Source organism: Aquarana catesbeiana, linkage group LG06 (genome assembly GCF_042186555.1).
Source record: "Aquarana catesbeiana isolate 2022-GZ linkage group LG06, ASM4218655v1, whole genome shotgun sequence".
Taxonomy (NCBI): domain Eukaryota; kingdom Metazoa; phylum Chordata; class Amphibia; order Anura; family Ranidae; genus Aquarana; species Aquarana catesbeiana.
Window position 1 is genome coordinate 275,650,839 of NC_133329.1, and position 19,174 is coordinate 275,670,012.

The following is a 19,174-nucleotide window of genomic DNA, read 5'->3' on the forward strand; positions in this document are numbered from 1 at the left end:
TCTCTTTTACATTTAAATTGGTAAAAAAAAAATATGGAAAACTGTTTACCTAAAATGAATGTAATTAATGTTTTTCTGTTGCATCCTCATGTAAACCTGCGGTGGGTCAGCTCCACCCTTTGACACTCCCAGGACAACCTCCTAACTAGTCCTTTTAATTTTAAACTGACTGATGTACAGATGTTTCATAGCTAGACCTGAAATGCCCAAGGGTGGGAATGCATGAGGATGCACCAGGAAAGACAAATTACAGTAAGTATTGTTGGAAAAGAACAACAGCAAAGTTGCTAATAAACTGACAATACTGTATGCATTATACCTTTCTATCCAGCAGGTGGCACTGCAGTGTTATGGTTTGTATTCTATGGTAATGTGATCACATGATGTTCTGTCTATGTTCAGTGTATGTACTTGTAGCCTCCTGTTTCCTGTACCATGATGTAAAGACATGTTCTGATATTGCTCCATGAAAGTAAAGTATTCTTCTGTATACATTAAGCTTCCAGCACATGATTCAATACCCCGCTAATAAGTATAAGTAAACAATTTTCCATTTTCATGGGGCTTCTCATGTTAGTCTACTGTGGGATAAGCAATCAAACAAAATAAAGAAGGCAGGACAACAAGGACATGTGGACACTTAATGATGCAAAAATAACTTTACTTACACATGGCAAGAAAAATAAACAAGGACCCAAAGCAGCTCATCGGATCTGCTAAAACATCTAGCTTATAATCACAAATACATTTATGTGGAGTAGACTAGCTGGATACCCTTAATACCTTTTTCTGCCAAAACCTTGGCAAAGAAAGCCCCCAAAGTCAACATACCCCTGAAAGAATGGGCACAAATTTCAGCTAAAGGAGGAAGACCCACAGAGAATGTAATTTTCTATAGCTCTTGTCAGGTCCATTGTAGATGGGTCCTTATCTCTCCTGTAAGCTGTCTAAAGAGAATGCTGGAAGCCCTAGTTCCCAATTTAGATAGGAGAAGAAAGAGAAGGGAGTGCGAGGGGGAAGAGAGAAGTGGGGGGGGGGGGAGCATGTATTTCTTGTGCCCAGACTGTAAGAACCAGTTGCGTCTCAACAGAGAAAGGTGGAAAATGGCCAGGGGTATCTCCAAATGGGTAGCTCATTACATGGGACTCTGCAGCTCTGCTAAGGAAAGCTGATTCAAGATGGAATGGAACCATCCAGCACACAGTGCTGCTAATTCTTTTTTTTTTTCCTCAGGGGGTCGGGTACTGACCTGGTGGACAATTACCAAAGTAATCGTTCAACAATGAGAGGCCATTTTGGAGCAGCTTAACCACTTCAGCCCCGGAAGAATTTACCCCCTTCTTGACCAGGCCATTTTTTGCGATACGGCACTGCGTCGCTTTAGCTAATAATTGCGCGGTTGTGCAATGCTGTACCCAAACAAAATGTACGTCCTTTTTTTCCCACAAATAGAGCTTTCTTTTGGTAGTATTTGATCACCTCTGCGGTTTTTATTTTTTGCGCTATAAACAAAAGAAGAGCGACAATTTTGAAAAAAAAAAATTTTCCTCAGTTTAGGCCGATATGTATTCTACATATTTTTGGTAAAAAAATTGCAATAAGTGTATATTGAATGGTTTGCACAAAAGTTATAGTGTCTACAAAATAGGGGACAGATTTATGCCATTTTTATTATTGATTAATGTATAAATGGCACTGGCTACACTAGGGGGCGATCAAGGGATTAACTGTACATGGTGTGTTCTAACTATGGGGAGGATGGGACTGACTTGGGGAGGAGAGAGATTGGTGTTTATACTTTATGAACACACAATCTGTGTCCTCTTCCCTGAGAGGAAACACATTTGTGTGTTTACACACACAGATCCTGGTTCTTGCTCTGTCACGAGCGATCGTGGGTGCCCGGCAGTCATCGCGCCTGCCAGGCACTTGCATTGGCTCTGGGGACACGTTTCGGGCATGCCTCCAGAGGCGTCTTAAAGAGCCGACTTACAGCTTTGACATCTCGCGCAGGGGAGCCAACCTGCCACAGTATAACTGCGGCGGCTGGTCCGTAGGCGGTTAAAGCAGAGCTCCAGTCATTTTTGTCATTAAAGTCAGCAGCAAACAGTGTAGCTGCTAACTTTAATGAACACATACTTACCTGTCCCAGGATCCAGTGATGTGGTTACCCGAACTGTCCCTTGTCTCCCTCTTCTCTCCCCAGCTCCAGCATTTTAACTATGGGTATCCGGCTGTGACAGCTTGTAGCTTCACAGCCAGGTGCACACTGCGCGAGTCGCGCTGTGCCTGTTGAATGGTCTGGCAGTCTTCTGGAACCTGTGGTGTGTCCCAGAAGGCTGCACGGAGAGAGGGGGAGAGGAGAACTTCTGCTCGGATCACCTAGGTGATCCGAGCGGAAGTGGGAGTGGGTCCCTGTCAAAACTAGGTAACCGCTCTCTCCCAAAAAAAAAAATGACATGACAAATGTGGCATAGGAGGGGGGGAGGAGTGCTTAAAGCGGAACTTCCCCTTTTGGGTGGAGCTCCGGCTTTAAAGAACAACATAAAACATTTGCAATTCCTCTAAATAGCATGCTTGGGGGGTGCCTTAAAGCTGTATGTGGAATTACAGAATGTTACGACTCTCAGAGACAGCATTAATGACACCATATTCCGGCACCACATAAATTGATATCTGTTTTTCTCCTTACTCTTACATAACTGCTTAGCATGCATACAGCAGAAACAACCTAATATGATTGATTTCAACCCCCAAAAAAATTTTTTAATAGCTAGTTTTTGCCAAAAGTTATTTTGTGTAGAAGTATTAATTTAACAGTGGAAGCAGAAGAGGCAATACATCTAGCATTATACATACATACAGGGCAGGACTTAGGGTGGTGGGGGCCCCTGGGCTTGAGTCACTTTCGGGCCCTACCTTCTGTACATTACTTTAAATAGAACAAAATGTTGACTGGTACCGTAGACAGTGTTACATGTTAAAAAAACGTAATAATCTATTTATATGACCACTGATTGAAGCTTGAAAAACGTGACACTGATGACAGATGGCACTAATACGTGGCACTGATGACAGATGGCACTAAAACGTGGCACTGATGACAGATAGCACTAATACATGGCACTGATGACAGATGGCACTAATACGTGGCACTAATGACAGATGGCACTAATACGTGGCACTGATGATAGATGACACTAATACATGGCACTGATGATACATGACACTGATAACAGATGGCACGTGACACTGATACGTGGCACTGATGACAGGTGGCACTGGGGACAGGTGGTACTGGGGGCAGGTGGCACTTGAGGCAGGTGGCACTGATAGGTGGTACTGGGGACAGATGGCACTGGGGACAGATGGCACTGATAGGTGGCACTGGGGGCAGATGGCACTGGGGACAGATGGCACTGGGGACAGATGGCGATGGGGACAGATGGCGATGGGGACATTTGGCACTGATAGGTGGACTAGGGCCAGATGGCACTATGTTGTGTAGTGTAACTGTAACTAGTGTGAGTGTTCACTCACCGCTGCAGCCGTTTGCCCTCCCTCCTCACACGCTGTCTCTGTGTGAGGAGGGAGAGCCGGTGATGAGAGATGATCTCATATGTTTCCATACAAGATCACCTCCCATTGGACACTCCGCTGTGATTGGCCATTTAGCACGATCTGTGATTGGCTGTGTCCAAGGGACACGGCCAACACAGAACTTCCTCGATGCACACCCGCGGAGGCGTGCAGAGGGGAAGTAAACAGGAGGATGTCCAGGGACGCCCTCCTGGCAATTGGCGTCCACGCTGTAGCCGTCTCTTGGCTATAGCACGGGCGCCGCGGGGCCCCCTATTGGGCAGGGCCCATGGGCTCGAGTCCAGTCAAGCCCAATAGTAAGTCCAGCCCTGCATACATACATGTATTGTATGGACACGCAGCACGCCATGTAAGTGTTTTTACTTGGCTGCAGTGCAAGATAGAGAAACTAGGCAGTTTTGATCCCCCTAAAATATATACTAGAGCAGTCTTTCTCAATCGGGGTTCCCAGGGGTTCCGCCACAATTCAACATTGTTGTGGATGTATATCCGCCTAATGTTGTTTCCAGTGAGTACTGTCAGCGCACGTTGATACACGATACCTTTTCTGTCGTTCCGGCTCAGAGAACTCAGAAGGCAGAGACAGGAAGAATGTAGAGAGCGGGAGTTCTAAATTCAGAGGCGGGGAGGCCAAGAATGAAGATTGTGGAGGCAAGAGCACAGAGTGGGAGCCGAGAAAGAAGACCGAGGAGGCGGGGAGCACAGAGAGGGAACCGTGAAGAGAGCTGAGAATGGAGGCGGGGAGCACCAGATCAGAAGGTGAGATCCTATCTGAATGGTAGCAGTGATGCACACTGTGGAGGGGGGAGCAGAGAAAAGGAGCACATGGCTGGATTGGAATGTGAGTTCCTGTGTATAGAAGGGGTAAATGTAAACTGCAAGGTGAGGGGGAAGCAGAGAACAGGAGGTGCCATCCTATGTATAACAGCACTGAATGCAGACTGGAAGGGGGAGCAGAGAACAGGAGGTGACATCCTATGTATAACAGCACTGAATGCAAACTGGAGGGGGGAGCAGAGAACAGGAGGTGCCATCCTATGTATAACAGCACTGAATGCAGACTGGAGGGGGGAGCAGAGAACAGGAGGTGCCATCCTATGTATAACAGCACTGAATGCAGACTGGAGGGGGGAGCAGAGAACAGGAGGTGCCATCCTATGTATAACAGCACTGAATGCAGACTGGAGGGGGGAGCAGAGAACAGGAGGTGCCATCCTATGTATAACAGCACTGAATGCAGACCTCAGAACACAGTAGCACACAGCTGGATCAGGCTGAATGTAGCAGGAGGTGAGATTATAATAGCTTTATGTTATGCCATAATTGTACATAATGCTATTATAATCTTACCTCCTGCTACTTTCAGCCTGATCCAGCTGTGTGCTCCCACTGTCAGCATTCCTCCTGGCACCCCTCCCCCTCACAGGTTCAGAGGAGCTGGAACTATAGAGGAGGCACCAAGTTAGGGTTGCCACCTTTTCTTGAAGTCAAACCCGAACACTTTAGCGGCGCACAGCAATCTTTTTTATGGTATAAACTATACTTATATTTTGCAATTAAATTACATTTCTAATCATATGATGTTAATTTCAAGAGTCCCCCTTTACATCAGAGTCTACAGAGTTTCCCTTTTACACCTGAATCCGCAGAGTTCCCCTTTTACATCTGAATCCACAGAGTTCCCCTTTTACATCTGAACTCGTAGAGTTCCCTTACACTGTAAGGGGGAACTCTGCAGACTCTGATGTAAGGGAAAACTCTGGGGACACTAACATAAGGGATGCTCTGGGAACCCTAATTTAAGGGGGAACATTGAGAACTCTGATGTAAGGGGGAACACTGTGGCTTCTGGTGTAAAGGAGAACTCTGATGTAAGGGGTGCTCTGAGAACTCTGATTTACCTTAGTGTACCCGCTCAGAGGCAAGAGAGAGAAGGGGGGAGACTTCAGTCACAGACAGGGATGGATGGTGAGCTCACTCACCCCTTGGCAGTCAGCACCTCTCATCCAGATGTATCTGATGCTGCTGGACTTCAAATTTCTGGCCCCGTCCCTTTCCTTTTCTGAGGCACAGTGCTGCGGATTGGAGTGTGGATAGACACAGAGGGGTAGGGGCTGGAGGAAGAGGAGCAAATCAAACCCTCTCTCCTCTCCTGTCTGTGTGTGGATGCCGGGGGGGGGGCTTTGTTAGAACTGGCTTTGGGCAGTGTGAAAGAGATTGGTTAGCAGACACTCTCAGCTTAGACAACTGCTGCCAGCAACCCTGCTGGGAAGCCATAGTCCAGTCTGAATAATGTGTCTGGGTTTCAGGCAGTTTGAAACCCGGACACATGATTCCAAACCCCGAACTGTCCAGGTGAATCTCGGAGAGGTGGCAACCCTACACCAAGTATTAATGCGCATTTACAGTACTCGCTCTCGGTGCACATTGAAAACAACCTTGGAATCATGTGCGTATTTTTTCTGCACAGAAATATGCAACATGTATGCATTTTTCTGCAGAGAAAAATACTCAAATGACACCAACATTGTGGTGTGAACAGGGCACATAAAAATAAAAAATAAAAATTAAAAAAAAAATAAAAATAAAAATTGTTTTCTTTGTGTGCAGAGACCTAGGTTAGCAAAATGCATGTCTCTGCACATAATGTGGACAAGACCAAAGTATTCTATGAGAGTCAAATCTGCACAATTTTCCATCAATTCCATCAATTACGCATGTATGTTGTGAACAAGGCCCAACTGTTCCCATAGTCTGCTGTCTTATTTATCAATCACAATATTTGGGTGTTTTGTTCAAGTTTAGCAAGGCCTCGTTCACAGCATATGTGGAAAAAAACTGATGGAAAATGTGTGCAGATTTGACTTGCATAGAATATTTTGGGCTTGTTTAAACTATGGTCTCTGCAAGGAGGACATAAGGAAAACAATTGCTTTCTATGTGCCCTGTTCACACTATAATGTTGGTGAAAGGTGAGTTCAATATTTATTCTATTATTTAAAGCCATTTCTACAATAATTGTGGTTATATCTACAGCTTGCTGATCAGATCTACTGTTCCGTGAGCTGTACATCTGATTTTTTTTTTTTTAGGGGTTCCACAAGATCGCAAACGTTTTGCAAAGGGTTTCTCCATGGTAAAAAGGTTGAGAAACACTGTACTAGAGTGTGCTTTTTTAGAACAATAAGCCAGAAAACTGAACTGATTAGCAATTGAACACTATGTCAGAGGAAGATCCCGCAGATCTGATCTTGGATAAACAAATCACAATATATTTTTTCTCAGACTGTATACCTAAACAATTGTAAACATTTGATGCAGCCTTCTTGCAGCATTTTTGCTATTTCACTATTCAGAGGGAGTGAGTAGGCAGATTAAAAAAAAAAAAAAAACTAACGCAAAAAACATTTAGAGCTATTTTTTAAGTCTGAAGATGGAAAAATGAAACAGTTTTGAAGCACACCTTTTAAGACTTTGTCATATAGGCTGCAATTTTTGGAAGGAGAGAGAGAAATCAGATTGCACCTTGAAATATAAACCTTGTCCCTTCTTTGGAAGACTAAACCTGACACTTTTTCAGCACAGTTATAAGCAAATAGGTTGCAATTTATGAGTGATTGAACAGGCATCCATTTAAAGTGGTTGTAAAGGAACAAGGTTTTTTTACCTTCATGCATTTTATGCATGAAGGTAAAAAACATTTTGGGTGCAGCAACCACTGGCTCCTGCTGCTGTCAATCACAGCCAGTGAGCCAATCAGGAGATGGAGGGGAAAGGGCCGAGCCACGGCTTCGTGTGTGAATGAAAACATAGAGTTGTGGCTCGGGAGCGCGCCTGCTTGGGTGCCCCACAGCAAGCAGCTTGCTGTAGGGCACCTGACAGGAGGGAAGAGTCAGGAGCGTCGGCGTGGGACCAGAGAAGTGGAAAATCCAGGCTGCTCTGTGCAAAACCATTGCACAGAGCAGGTAAGTTTACCATGCATGTTTTGTTTGTTTTGTTTTGTTTTTTTAAAACAAGGCTTTACTATTGCTTTAACAAAAAAAAGTTTTGTTTTTTTTTACACCAACAATAAAACGATCAAAATAGCATACAGGTTGCACCACAACTAGAAAGCCTTTTTTGGACAGGCTGCAATTTCTGAGACCTTAAACAAGCATTTAGCATCTAAAATTCTCTTTTTTAGACACTGATGATGGCAATAGCATATAGGTTGGGGGTATAACCATTAAGAACTCACACTTTGATGAATTATCTTTAAACTTTTGTTGTCAATTATTGCTAATATACAGTAGAGACTTTCTTTCCTATTTTTCATACACCTATTTGGATATTTACCTATGCATAGAGATGATGGTTTTACTAGCCTGTTTAAGTATGATGTAGCGTGGTCTCTTTAAGGCCTCATGCACACAGGACGTTATAAAAACGCTAGTAGCAATAAGCTGTAGAAAGCTGTGGCTGTAGAATAAGCTATGCAGCATTTTGCTGTAGAATTTTTCTGCATCTTTTAGCTTTTTCTTAGCGTAACTATACTCCTACAAAAGCTTCTGGTTCAAAACTGGCCACAAGTGTCAAATAGACGCGTTTTCAACATTTTTTCAGAGTTATGCCCTGTACACACGGTCGGATTTTCCGATGGAAAAAGTGCGATCGAATTGTGTTGTCGGAAATTCCGATCGTGTGTGGGCTCCATTGGACTTTTTCCATCGGAATTTCCGACACACAAAGTTTGAGAGCAGGATATAAAATTTTCTGACAACAAAATCCAATCGCAAAATCTAATGCACAAAGTGCCACGCATGCTCAGAATAAATTAAAGCTATTGGCTACTGCCCCGTTTATAGTCCCGACGTACGTGTTTTATGTCACCGTGTTCAGAACGATCGGATTTTCCAACAACTTTGTGCGACCGTGTGTATGCAAGACAAGTTTGGCCCAAAATCCATCGGAAAAAATCCAATGGATTTTGTTGTTGGAATGTCCGATCAATGTCCGATCGTGTGTACAGGGCATTAGAGTGTTTTTACAGCTGAAAAACTCCTCTCAAAACCCACTAGTTCTGGGTGGGATTTTTTCCAGACAGAATACGCCCCTACCAAAAAATGCTGATAACAGCCTATGTGTGCATGGACACATAGGATAACATGTTGGGGAGCTTTACTGGCTGCCGAAAAAAACACCTAAAGCCAAATACAGCAGCTGTAAAATGTTCAGTGTGCATGAGGCCTAATACTAACAGGCAATGCCTTTAAAGGCTAGATTCATAACATACATTTAGTCTTAAGTCCCTTTCGATATATAACACATTTTATCGTACAACTGCGCTAGAGGTTTTTACTAATAATTTGGGCATCCTAAGTTAGGATCTTTGAGAGACTGTGCCACATTGACATTGTAACTTGCGAGAAGTAAAAGTTCTCAAAGTTATCAAATGCGTGGTCTGAAGTTCCTACAAAGGGGTCCACGTAAGAACATTGTAAAGTTCGGGGAACCAGCTGGATCGCAGGACACAGGCTTTTCAGTCAAAAGCAGGTTTATTAAACTTAAATAGCTTCACAGCAGCAAAACAAAGGAAAAAGATTTTAGTCTCAGCGACTTGCAGAGTCCAGAACTGCCATCAAAGTTAAACGGTCCTTGGTTTTTGTTGCAGGTAACTTCCCTGCCAGGAGGCTTCCAGGTAGGACACTGCCATTCATTTTTGTCACTGCACACAAAACCACCATCCACAGTCTCCTCTACACTCCTCCACCCTCACCTACAACTTCGTGTCTTGTTTTAAACCCACTTCCTCTGACAGGTGAGTTAACCCTTTTTGTTCCCCTAAAGGGACCACAGTCCAAACAGAGGGGAAATATAGTGTCCTTCCAGGACCTAGCCACGGTGTCCTGTACATATCCCCCCCTGTGCCCCAACGCCAAGGAGGTGGAGCTAAAACAATGGACTCGGGAGAGGGTATCTGTATTTTGATGCAGTCTCCCGGGCCTATGCTCCACTATAAATTTAAACTCCTGGAGTGCCAGGGACCACCGAGTAATCCTGCCATTAGTCCCTTTACCTAGTCTCATCCATGTTAAAGGGGCATGGTCAGAAATCAGCCTAAACTTCCTCCCCAAGAGGTAATATCTGAGGGATTCCAGAGCCCACTTAATGGCCAGACACTCTCGTTCAATTATAGCATAGTTTTTCTCCGCTGGTGTCAACTTCCTACTGAGAAAGACTACCGGGTGCTCCTCGCCATGAACAACTTGTGACAACACCGCTCCCAATCCTACATCAGAGGCATCAGTCTGGACAACGAACTCTTTCGAAAAATTGGGTGCTACTAGGACAGGTTGTTGGCACAGTGCCGACTTGAGCTCCAAAAAAGCCTTCCCAGCACCTGCATTCCACTCCACCAAGACCGATTTCTGACCCTTAGTCAGATCGGTCAATGGAGCCGCCAATGTGGAAAAGTTGGGTACAAACCTCCTGTAGTACCCCACCATGCCCAGGAATGCACATATCTGCTTTTTTCTGAGGGGATGGGGCCAATTCTGTATAGCCTTGACCTTGCTGACCTGAGGTTTCACCACCCCTCTACCCACGATATAGCCCAGGTATTTCACCTCCTCCATTTCCAAAGCACATTTTTCAGGGTTTATTGTAAACCCCCCCTTCCAAAGAGAGTCCAGCACTGCCTGGACTTTGGGCAAGTGTGATTCCCAGTCTCTGCTAAAAATGACTATCTCGTCCAAGTACACTGAGGCATACTCCCAGTGAGGTCGTAAAATCCTATCCATTGCTCGCTGGAATGTGGCTGGAGCAGTTTCCAATCCAAAAGGCATTCTTTTGTACTGAAAACTCCCCTCTGGGATAGTAAAAGCCGTTTTCTCTCTAGCAGCCTTAGTCAACGGTATTTGCCAATATCCCTTGGTAAGGTCTAATGTAGTGATATACCTGGCTGGACCTAGTCTCTCAATGAGCTCATCTACCCGGGGCATGGGGTAGGCATCAAACCGTGAAACTTCATTAAGTTTCCGGAAATCATTGCAGAATCACAGAGTCCTGTTGGGCTTCGGTACCAACACAATCGGGCTCGACCACTCACTCTGCGATTCTTCAATAATCTCCAGGTCTAACATCTTCTTCACTTCCTCTGAAATGGCCTTCCTTTGAGCCTCTGGGATGCAGTAGGGCCGGACAAAAACTTTGACTCCTGGTTCTGTGATAATATCATGCTCTATGACACTAGTGAGCCCTGGCAAGTCTGAAAATTTCTCTTTATTTCTCTGCAAGAACTCCTTTGCCTGCTGGATTTTAGATAGGGTATTTGCTACTTGAACACTCTCCACCCCAACCCGAGGCTCAAGTCTTGCACTAGCCAGGGAGGTCACCGGTTCCCTGTCTGTTCAGGGCTTTAACAAGTTTACATGATATATTTGATATGGTTTTCTCTTGCCTGGCTGGTGGACTCTATAATTTACCTCTCCCACTTTTTCTACAACTTCAAAGGGGCCTTGCCATCTGGCCAAGAATTTACTTTCCACAGTGGGAATCAACACTGCTACTCGATCCCCCACTTGGAAGTACCTTATTTTAGCAGCCCTATTATAGACCCATCGTTGAGCCTCCTGGGCTTTTTGTAAATGTTCCTGGACTAGTAGCATCACAGTTCAGATCCTCTCCTGCATTTGGGAGACATATTCAAGAACACTCTTATGCTGAATAGGTTCACTTTCCCATTCCTCTTTAACAAAGTCCAGTAGTCTGCGAGGTCTCCGCCCATATACCAACTGAAAGGGCGAAAACCCAGTGGAGGCCTGGGACACTTCCCGGATAGCAAATAGGAGAGCTGGTAACAGGCAGTCCCAGTCTTTCCCATCCCTTTGTACCACTCTCTTGAGCATAGACTTAAGGGTCTTATTAAAGCATTCTACCAGCCCATCCGTTTGGGGATGGTAGACCGATGTGCGCAGCTGTTTAATCTGTAACAGCTTGCATACATCGGCCATAACCCTCAACATAAACGGGGTGCCCTGGTCCCTGAGTATTTCCTTGGGAAAACCAGTACGTGCAAACAACTGGAATAATTCCCTGGCAATAGCCTTAGAGGAAGTATTCTGCAGGGGTAGCGCCTCAGGATATCGGGTGGCATAGTCGAGGATCACCAGTATGTTGGAGTGACCTTGAGCCGACTTTACCAAGGGACCAACTATGGAGGATTCCATGGCTATCCTCTCAAATGGGACCTCAATTATGGGCAGGGGGACCAAAGGGATCCTGAAGTGGGTCACCGGGGTGGTCAACTGACAGGTGGGACAAGAGGTACAGTATCTCCTTACCTCTGCTTTCAGACTTGGCCAGTAAAACTGGTCGGTGATCCGTGCCTCCGTCTTTTCAACTCCCAGGCGTCCCCCTAAAACATTGTCATGGGCCAGGTCCAGGACCTTGCGTCTATACTGTTGGGGTACCAATAATTGTTCTCCACATTTTCTCTCACTTTGGTAACCCGATAAAGCAATTCATTACATACTGCGAAGTGTGGCCACTGCTCATTCGCACCTGGCTCTTGGGGAACTCCATTTACTACTACAACCTGTTCCCAGGCACAGGACAAAGTGGGGTCCTGTATTTGGGCAGTACCAAATGCCCCCTGGGGAACACCTAAGACTGGCAGGGAGGGGGTAGAGGCCACTTCCTCATCCTCTTCCCCCAGCATTACCTGAATTGGGGAAGGTCCCCCCCCTCAGTGTTCAGGTAGGTCTGTGAACCACACATCTTGACATCCTTAACAGTATCAGCTCTACTGTCATCACCATTAAGTCATTAGCATTTTCATCAACTGGATCCACATTAAGAACATTTGGCATTTCAGGGTTATTCCCCTCAAAAGCAGGAACAGAGGGACTAGTTTCTCCCCAGTCTCTGGACCGTTCAGGAAGTTCTCCTTGTCCCCACAGTTTTGCAAATAATGGACAGTCTTGTCCTATTATAACATCATGTACCAAGTTCTTTACCACCCCCACCTCTTGAGTACCAGTGCCACATGCTGTGGAGATGGACACCGAGATGAGAGGGTACTCTCTAGTGTCCCTGTGAATGCACACAACCCATAAAGTTTTGCTTACCGGGCCAATATCCCCAATTACTCTAGGATGAACCAGGGTTGCCATGCTTCCGAAGTCCAGCAAAGCCCAGGCAGGGAGGTGGTTCACTTGGACTTCACACTCAAATTTCCCTTCTTCAAGGTCAAGATGTGTTGTACATGCTTTATGGGCATAAAAAGACCCCCTCCGAAGAACTCCGCATTCCATGGGCTCCTCTTGCAGTGGGCAGTGGGCCCGGGTATGGCCCAGGAATGACATTGCCAACATTGTACATCCCCTCCTCTCCGAACAGGTACAGATCACTGAGGAGGTACCGGGAGTGACTCTTGACCTTCCGGGGTGTTGGTTCCAGGGCTCCGGGAGACGTCCTTTCGAAGGGCGGCAGTCGATCGAATAGGCCGTGGCAGACTGGGCCCTTGGCACTTGGTAGAGCCAAGCAGATCCTCCACCACTGTATATCATTCCACCATCTCAACAAGAAGGTTAACTGCTTTGGGGTCTCCATGGCTGACCTCACACCGTTGAAGATCGTCTGGCACTGACCTTAGGTATCAGTCCAGCACGACCCACTCCACGATTTGGGGGCAGGACAACACTTTGGGCTGCAGCCATTTTTTTACCAGTTGCACCAGGTCATGCATTTGAGACCGGGTGGCCGATCTGGACAATACTTCCATTGGTGCACTCGTTGGGCCCGAACGGCCGTAGTCACCCCCAAACGAGCCAATATTTCTGCCTTTAGCTTTTGATAATCTTTAGTGTCATCCGGTGGTAGGTCGAAGTAGGCTTTTTGAGAATCTCCGGTGAGGAAAGGAGCAAAGGAGCACTAGTCCTGGGGCCACCCTTCTCTCTCTCTGCCGTCCTCTCAAATGTAGCAAGAAATGCCTCTACATCATCACTCAGGGACAACTTCTGCAAAAAATGGTTGCCAGGGGCAACAGCTGCTTGCTCACGGCCCTGAGAAAGCTGCTGCACTACTTCTTTTAAGGCAGTCACCTAAGCCTGCATAACCCCTTGCTGGGTCGCTTGCTGAGCTGCCAACTAGGCCACCAACAGGCGAGTATTTTCTTGCTGTACCTTTAGCTGGGTTGCTAAGCGCTGATTAGCTTCTTCATGGCGAATCTGCGCTTGCATATTAGCCAGGGACAGCTGTTTAATTAGCTTCTCCATTACTTCAGCTTTCAGGGTTTGTGCAGCTTTAACCCAGGACATAAATCCAATGTACTGTCTCTTTAGATGTCAGTTTAGGTCCAAATGCCAAAACAGCAAGAAAAATGCCTGTTACTCTGTCCTGCCCCACACCCTACACCAGTTGTAAAGTTCAGGGAACCAGCTAGATCGCAGGACACAGGCTTTTCAGTCAAAAGAAGGTTTATTAAACTTAAATAGCTTCACAGCAGCAAAACAAAAGAAAAAGTTATTAGTCTCACCGACTTGCAGAGTCCAGAACTGCTATCGCAGTTAAACAGTCCTTGGTTTTTGTTGCAGGTAACACTCCCTGCCAGGAGGCTTCCATGCAGGACACTGCTATTCACTTTTGTCGCTGAACACAAAACCACCATCCACAGTCTCCTCTACAGTCCTCCACCCTCACCTACAACTTCCTGTCTTGTTTTAAACCCACTTCCTCTGACAGCTGAGTTAACCCTTTTTGTTCCCTTAAAGGGACCACAGTCCAAACAGAGGGGAAATATAGCGTCCTTCCAGGACCCAGCCACGGCGTCCTGTACAACGTATTTAAAGAACAGGGCTTGTACTAAAAAAGGGGATAGAGAGAAGAAGAGAGATCGCTTCTCGGCCTTTTGGCTAAGATCAAGTGTAGTATCTGTTCTTATCAGTTTCCAGAGGAGGCGCTGTGTCACTCTCGTTGGGGAGGGCCAGCAAATCCAATGGTGTCATAGTACCTGGAAAGGCGATACTCAGCAGGGACTACGCCGAGTTGCCCGAAAGTATACTGGGGACCGGCCAATGGTTGAGTCTGAGCCGTCTGGAAGGGTGCTCCTGGTAGGGATGGGTGCTGCATTTTGGTCTGGCTGAAGGGTCGGGTCCCTGGCCTTCTGGCCTGGATTGTGGTGGCTCTAGCTGCCGACAGTTATTTGGGTAGGAGAATGCTTACTCCCCTTTTGGCAGGGGGGGGAGTGGCTAGTATCCATTTACCCAAATGTGAAACTGGAGGGGGTGATGGGAGTGATGGTGGAGCCTTCGGGGCAAGGGCTCTCACCAAGCTTCCTGAACCTCATGCCTTTTCTGTCTGCGGTGGGGGCTGCTGTGGTCTAGGCTGTGGGCCAGGGTAGGTCTTGAAAGCCTATGGAGTAGTGCCCCTGGAGTGGCAGTCCAGGGGTGCCTTAAGATCACTGTGTGTGGCAGACACTTTGATTTTGGGCACCACGGTCACTGCACCATAACACAGCTTTTTTTTGCACCTGCCTCTTGGGCCGGGCCTTTTGGCTAGGACCAGAGGAATTTTTTATTCCTGGCCGGAGGGCCTGGTCATTGTGTTACACAATGGCCACTTCTTTTCACTCTCCTCTCCACTATACCTTCCCCCACTTTTTATTTATTTTTGATTGGAAACCTGTGTAGTCTCACGTCTTGTTTTTGTCACGTTTGTCCCACTGTGTGATGAGTAAGGATGCGGGTCCTCGGGCCAGCCCTGAAAGTCTTGGGAAGGGGTGGACATGGCCTTTTGGCTTAGTTCGCCCTCTCTCATGGGGTCTCCCTTCGGGGGAGCTCCACCTAGTACTTGGGTGGGTCCTGTTTCGGCAGGCCCTCCAGAGAACGGGGTCTGTCTGGTTTCGGCCAGATGGACCATAGTAAGTACCTTTGTCCCCGCAGGAGCCTAACGCCCCGGGGGATCAGGGAATTGGCACGTCTTGTGTACCCGTTGCACTTTTTTGTGAGCACTCTTTATGTGTGTGCACATTTTTTATGCACCGGGTGAAGTTTTTGGGTGTGTTTTGCACGCCATAGGCTTTCAAAAAAAAAAAAAAAAAAAAAAAAAAAAACTGCTATTCACTTTTGTCGCTGAACACAAAACCACCATCCACAGTCTCCTCTACAGTCCTCCACCCTCACCTACAACTTCCTGTCTTGTTTTAAACCCACTTCCTCTGACAGCTGAGTTAACCCTTTTTGTTCCCTTAAAGGGACCACAGTCCAAACAGAGGGGAAATATAGCGTCCTTCCAGGACCCAGCCACGGCGTCCTGTACAACGTATTTAAAGAACAGGGCTTGTACTAAAAAAGGGGATAAAGAGAAGAAGAGAGATGGCCACCACGAAGGATTAATTGTGCGGGGGAGTTAGCGGGAGATGCATCCATACCGCTGTTGTCATGAGTAACCAGTTGAGTGGTGTGGAATGTTATAGCAGCCAAGCAGTGGGAAGCCAGTGACTTGGCATGGGGGACAGTATCCCTGGTAGCATGGGGTTGGTGAGCTTGACCCCCTCCCTAACAATCAGTACCCCATATATTCGGGACCGGACTCAGGAGATGGGGAACTTATGGACCTGGTCTGGAAGGTATGGGAAGAGAGGAAGCAAGAAGCGGATCCACGTAAAGTACTATTCAAGATCGTTTGCAACAAAGAACTGCTCTGTGTTCTCACATTGTCACTGGAGGTAGAAATAATGGCTGGGTTGGTGGAGCGGAACACAGGCTCTTTGGTGTCCCCTCAGAAATGCTGCATTTACATGGAAAGAGAAAGTTTACAGTGACACAGGAAGAATGCTTAACAGAGAAGTACTTGGCATATTGCAGTGAAACTGTGCAAGGTGATCTTTTTTGCAGTGCCACCTTAATGCTGACATCCGCATGACCAAAGCCCCTGTGCCTCTGTTCCTAGGTATTATTGAGCACATTCGCCAAGGTCCCCACATTGGGTGATATGCCCTTCTCTTCTAAGATCTATGATTTCTAATGAGAAATACAATATACTATACCTGCATCGATGGTGACTCAAGGGATTCAGCATAGTTAATTTTGTTTTCCTTACCATCTTCAGAAATTTCTATGCATCCTGTTTTATGTTGCAAAATAATTGCACTGTAAAAATATAAAAATAATGGTGAGTAATAATTAGCAGGTAGTAAGTTTTGGTAAGAAGTCTTGGAGTAAGTCCCCATTCTCACATTTGCGCTTTTTTCTGTTCGTTTCCCTATGCCTGACCTCGCCTGACTTTGCTCAACATGCTGACTCTCATTCTTTTTAATTGTCTCTGTTAACACTTGTAGTCTAATGCCGTGTACACATGACTGGACTTTTCGTTGGACTGAACTCCGAAGGACTTTTCGACGGAGTTCCGACGGAGTTCCAACGAAACGGACTGGCCTACACACGTTCACACGAAAGTCTGACCATTTCTAACGTGATGACATACGGCGAAAAGTCCGGTCGTGTGTACATGGCATTAATCGTCTGACATTCTACGACCTGCACTCAAAGAAGCACATGAGATTTTTTGATCGTATTCAGGCATTTTGGCTCCATAGACTTTTATGGTAGCGCCTGTAAATGCACATAGAATGGGCTGTACTATGTGTACAGTGGGACAACGATCAAAATAAGGTGCAAATGCACAATGCCTGGGGTCACGTCATAGTAGAAATGGGGCCTGAGTGTATCTAATTCCTCCCAGCGGGTGGTCCGTCAATTAGCTGCGGGAGGCAGCTCCATTAAAAGTAAGGGGAAGCTTCCAGCTCCTGCAGCTAATCACACCCGCTTACATATAAGCTCTCATGCACCAATCACATGCAAGTGATCGGCCCTGAACACGGGCAGATAAATGTCTAATAGTGTATTTTTTGAGAAAACATCACATATAGAAATAGTATTCCATTACCTTTCACAATTTATAACAATGTATCCTCTTTGATTTTTTTTTTGTTTTGGATAAAGTAAGGAAGGATTTTGTAGTTGCTAACTTTGTTGTGCCTACCATTGTTATACTATTATACTTCAGATATTACAAATGGTGATAGAGGTATGTGTTGTATGTAATTAGCCTGAGAGCGATGAAATTCAACCAATGAATTATCTCAGCTTGTGTATTTAAAGATATGTCATAAAACATGCCATTACATACATGACAATGCAGCAGCTATGCCTCTGATGGAAGAAAATATACAAAATAGCATTTTTACTTACTCCTTCTTGTCCCTCACTGGACTGGTTCTCTCCATGTCTTCCAGTCCCCAGAAATGTTTTGTGGTGATGGTTCTTCAAAATATACAAAGTAATACATAATTAAATTAATTTAAATGTGCTGTAAATTGCTCCCACAATAACAATATCCCTAAACAAATATAGGGTAAAAAATGTGTTTATTATTTCCTATTACCATTCTGGGAATTGAAAACAAAAATATAGTGTTTGCCTGGTTTTATTGCTGTCTGTATTTATGTTAGGGAAGTTTCTCTTCTTTCGAGACAGGAAGTAATAGCAAATACCTCCAACTGGGATACAGACAATAAACAAGTAGATCGCCAGTACTTTTAAACAAAACAAAAATTATGAAAAAGGTAAAAATTGTATTTTATTCCCCAAAACATTACAATTTGCTTAAGATGCGCAGTACTTTAGCAAATTAAATAAACTCACATTTAGATATAAGTTGATCCAAAAAAACCTAAAAAAAAACAGTTCTACTTGTTTTTATCATGTCACAAAACGAACACATGTACAATTAGGACTAAAAAACACAGTCACATGTAAGGATAAAGCTTGCTTGAATTGTACAAGATTTCATTTGTTTTCATTTTCTGCATTCATGTATATGAACGGTAGCTGACAAAATGGTAGGGACGGTAAGTAACTTACTATCGACCTTTGCTACGAACCATTTTAACAACAACATCATTATATGTGTGTAAGCGTGACTAACGTCCATTCTACTGCATTACATAAATTCACCTGTCATCGACCTTAAAGTATAAATGTCATTGCAGTCTCCTACCTTAATTTCTTTGGCTTCCTTTTGCCTCTGTCGTTAATTATGCCGAAAAGTTAAATGGCAAAATTATTGCATTTCCTTGTAATTGTAAGATGTATTTAAACTGCTGTGCCCCTAAGTATTACATATGCCTTTGTGGCAAAAGCCTGTTTGTAGTGCACCTGAAAGTGTAGACTGTGAAATCATGACTAATCAAACGTGCATTAATTAGTAACACATAGCTTCAATAATTAAAGAACCTTCCTTGATCTTCATTCAAAAGGAAATTTTAGCTCTGCTCCATAGACACTGTATTTTTTCCCAGGGTTAGGTAATACAAAGCAATTGCTGTTGCTGTAGAAACCATATGTTTCCATAGGAACTGAAGAAGCAAATGAAGACCTTCATATTTAAGCCTGGAAGTACAAAACCCCAATTAAAATAATTAGATATTTCCTGTAAAAGTAATACAAGAAACGTGATCATGTCAGGGTTACAATATGAACCTGATCAGATGTTAAGTGACACGATTAACAATGAAACCCTTATTTATCATAAA

At 45.0% G+C, this 19,174-nt stretch overlaps 1 protein-coding gene and 1 pseudogene across 1 annotated transcript in view; one reads left to right on the forward strand and one right to left on the reverse strand.

Moving 5' to 3' along the window:
- The window catches only part of DYTN (dystrotelin), a 58,512-nt gene extending 39,564 nt beyond the window's left edge, over positions 1–18,948 (reverse strand). Inside the window, exons 1-3 of the mRNA XM_073633386.1 lie at positions 18,640–18,948; positions 17,832–17,903; positions 16,628–16,730 (exon numbers count right to left, since the gene is read on the reverse strand). Of these exons, the coding sequence (XP_073489487.1) occupies positions 16,628–16,730; positions 17,832–17,866 (138 nt within the window). The 5' untranslated portion in view covers positions 17,867–17,903; positions 18,640–18,948. The remainder of the gene's footprint in view (positions 1–16,627; positions 16,731–17,831; positions 17,904–18,639) is intronic.
- Positions 14,473–14,577, forward strand: LOC141101846 (U2 spliceosomal RNA; annotated as a pseudogene).
- Positions 18,949–19,174: the final 226 nt, after the last annotated feature.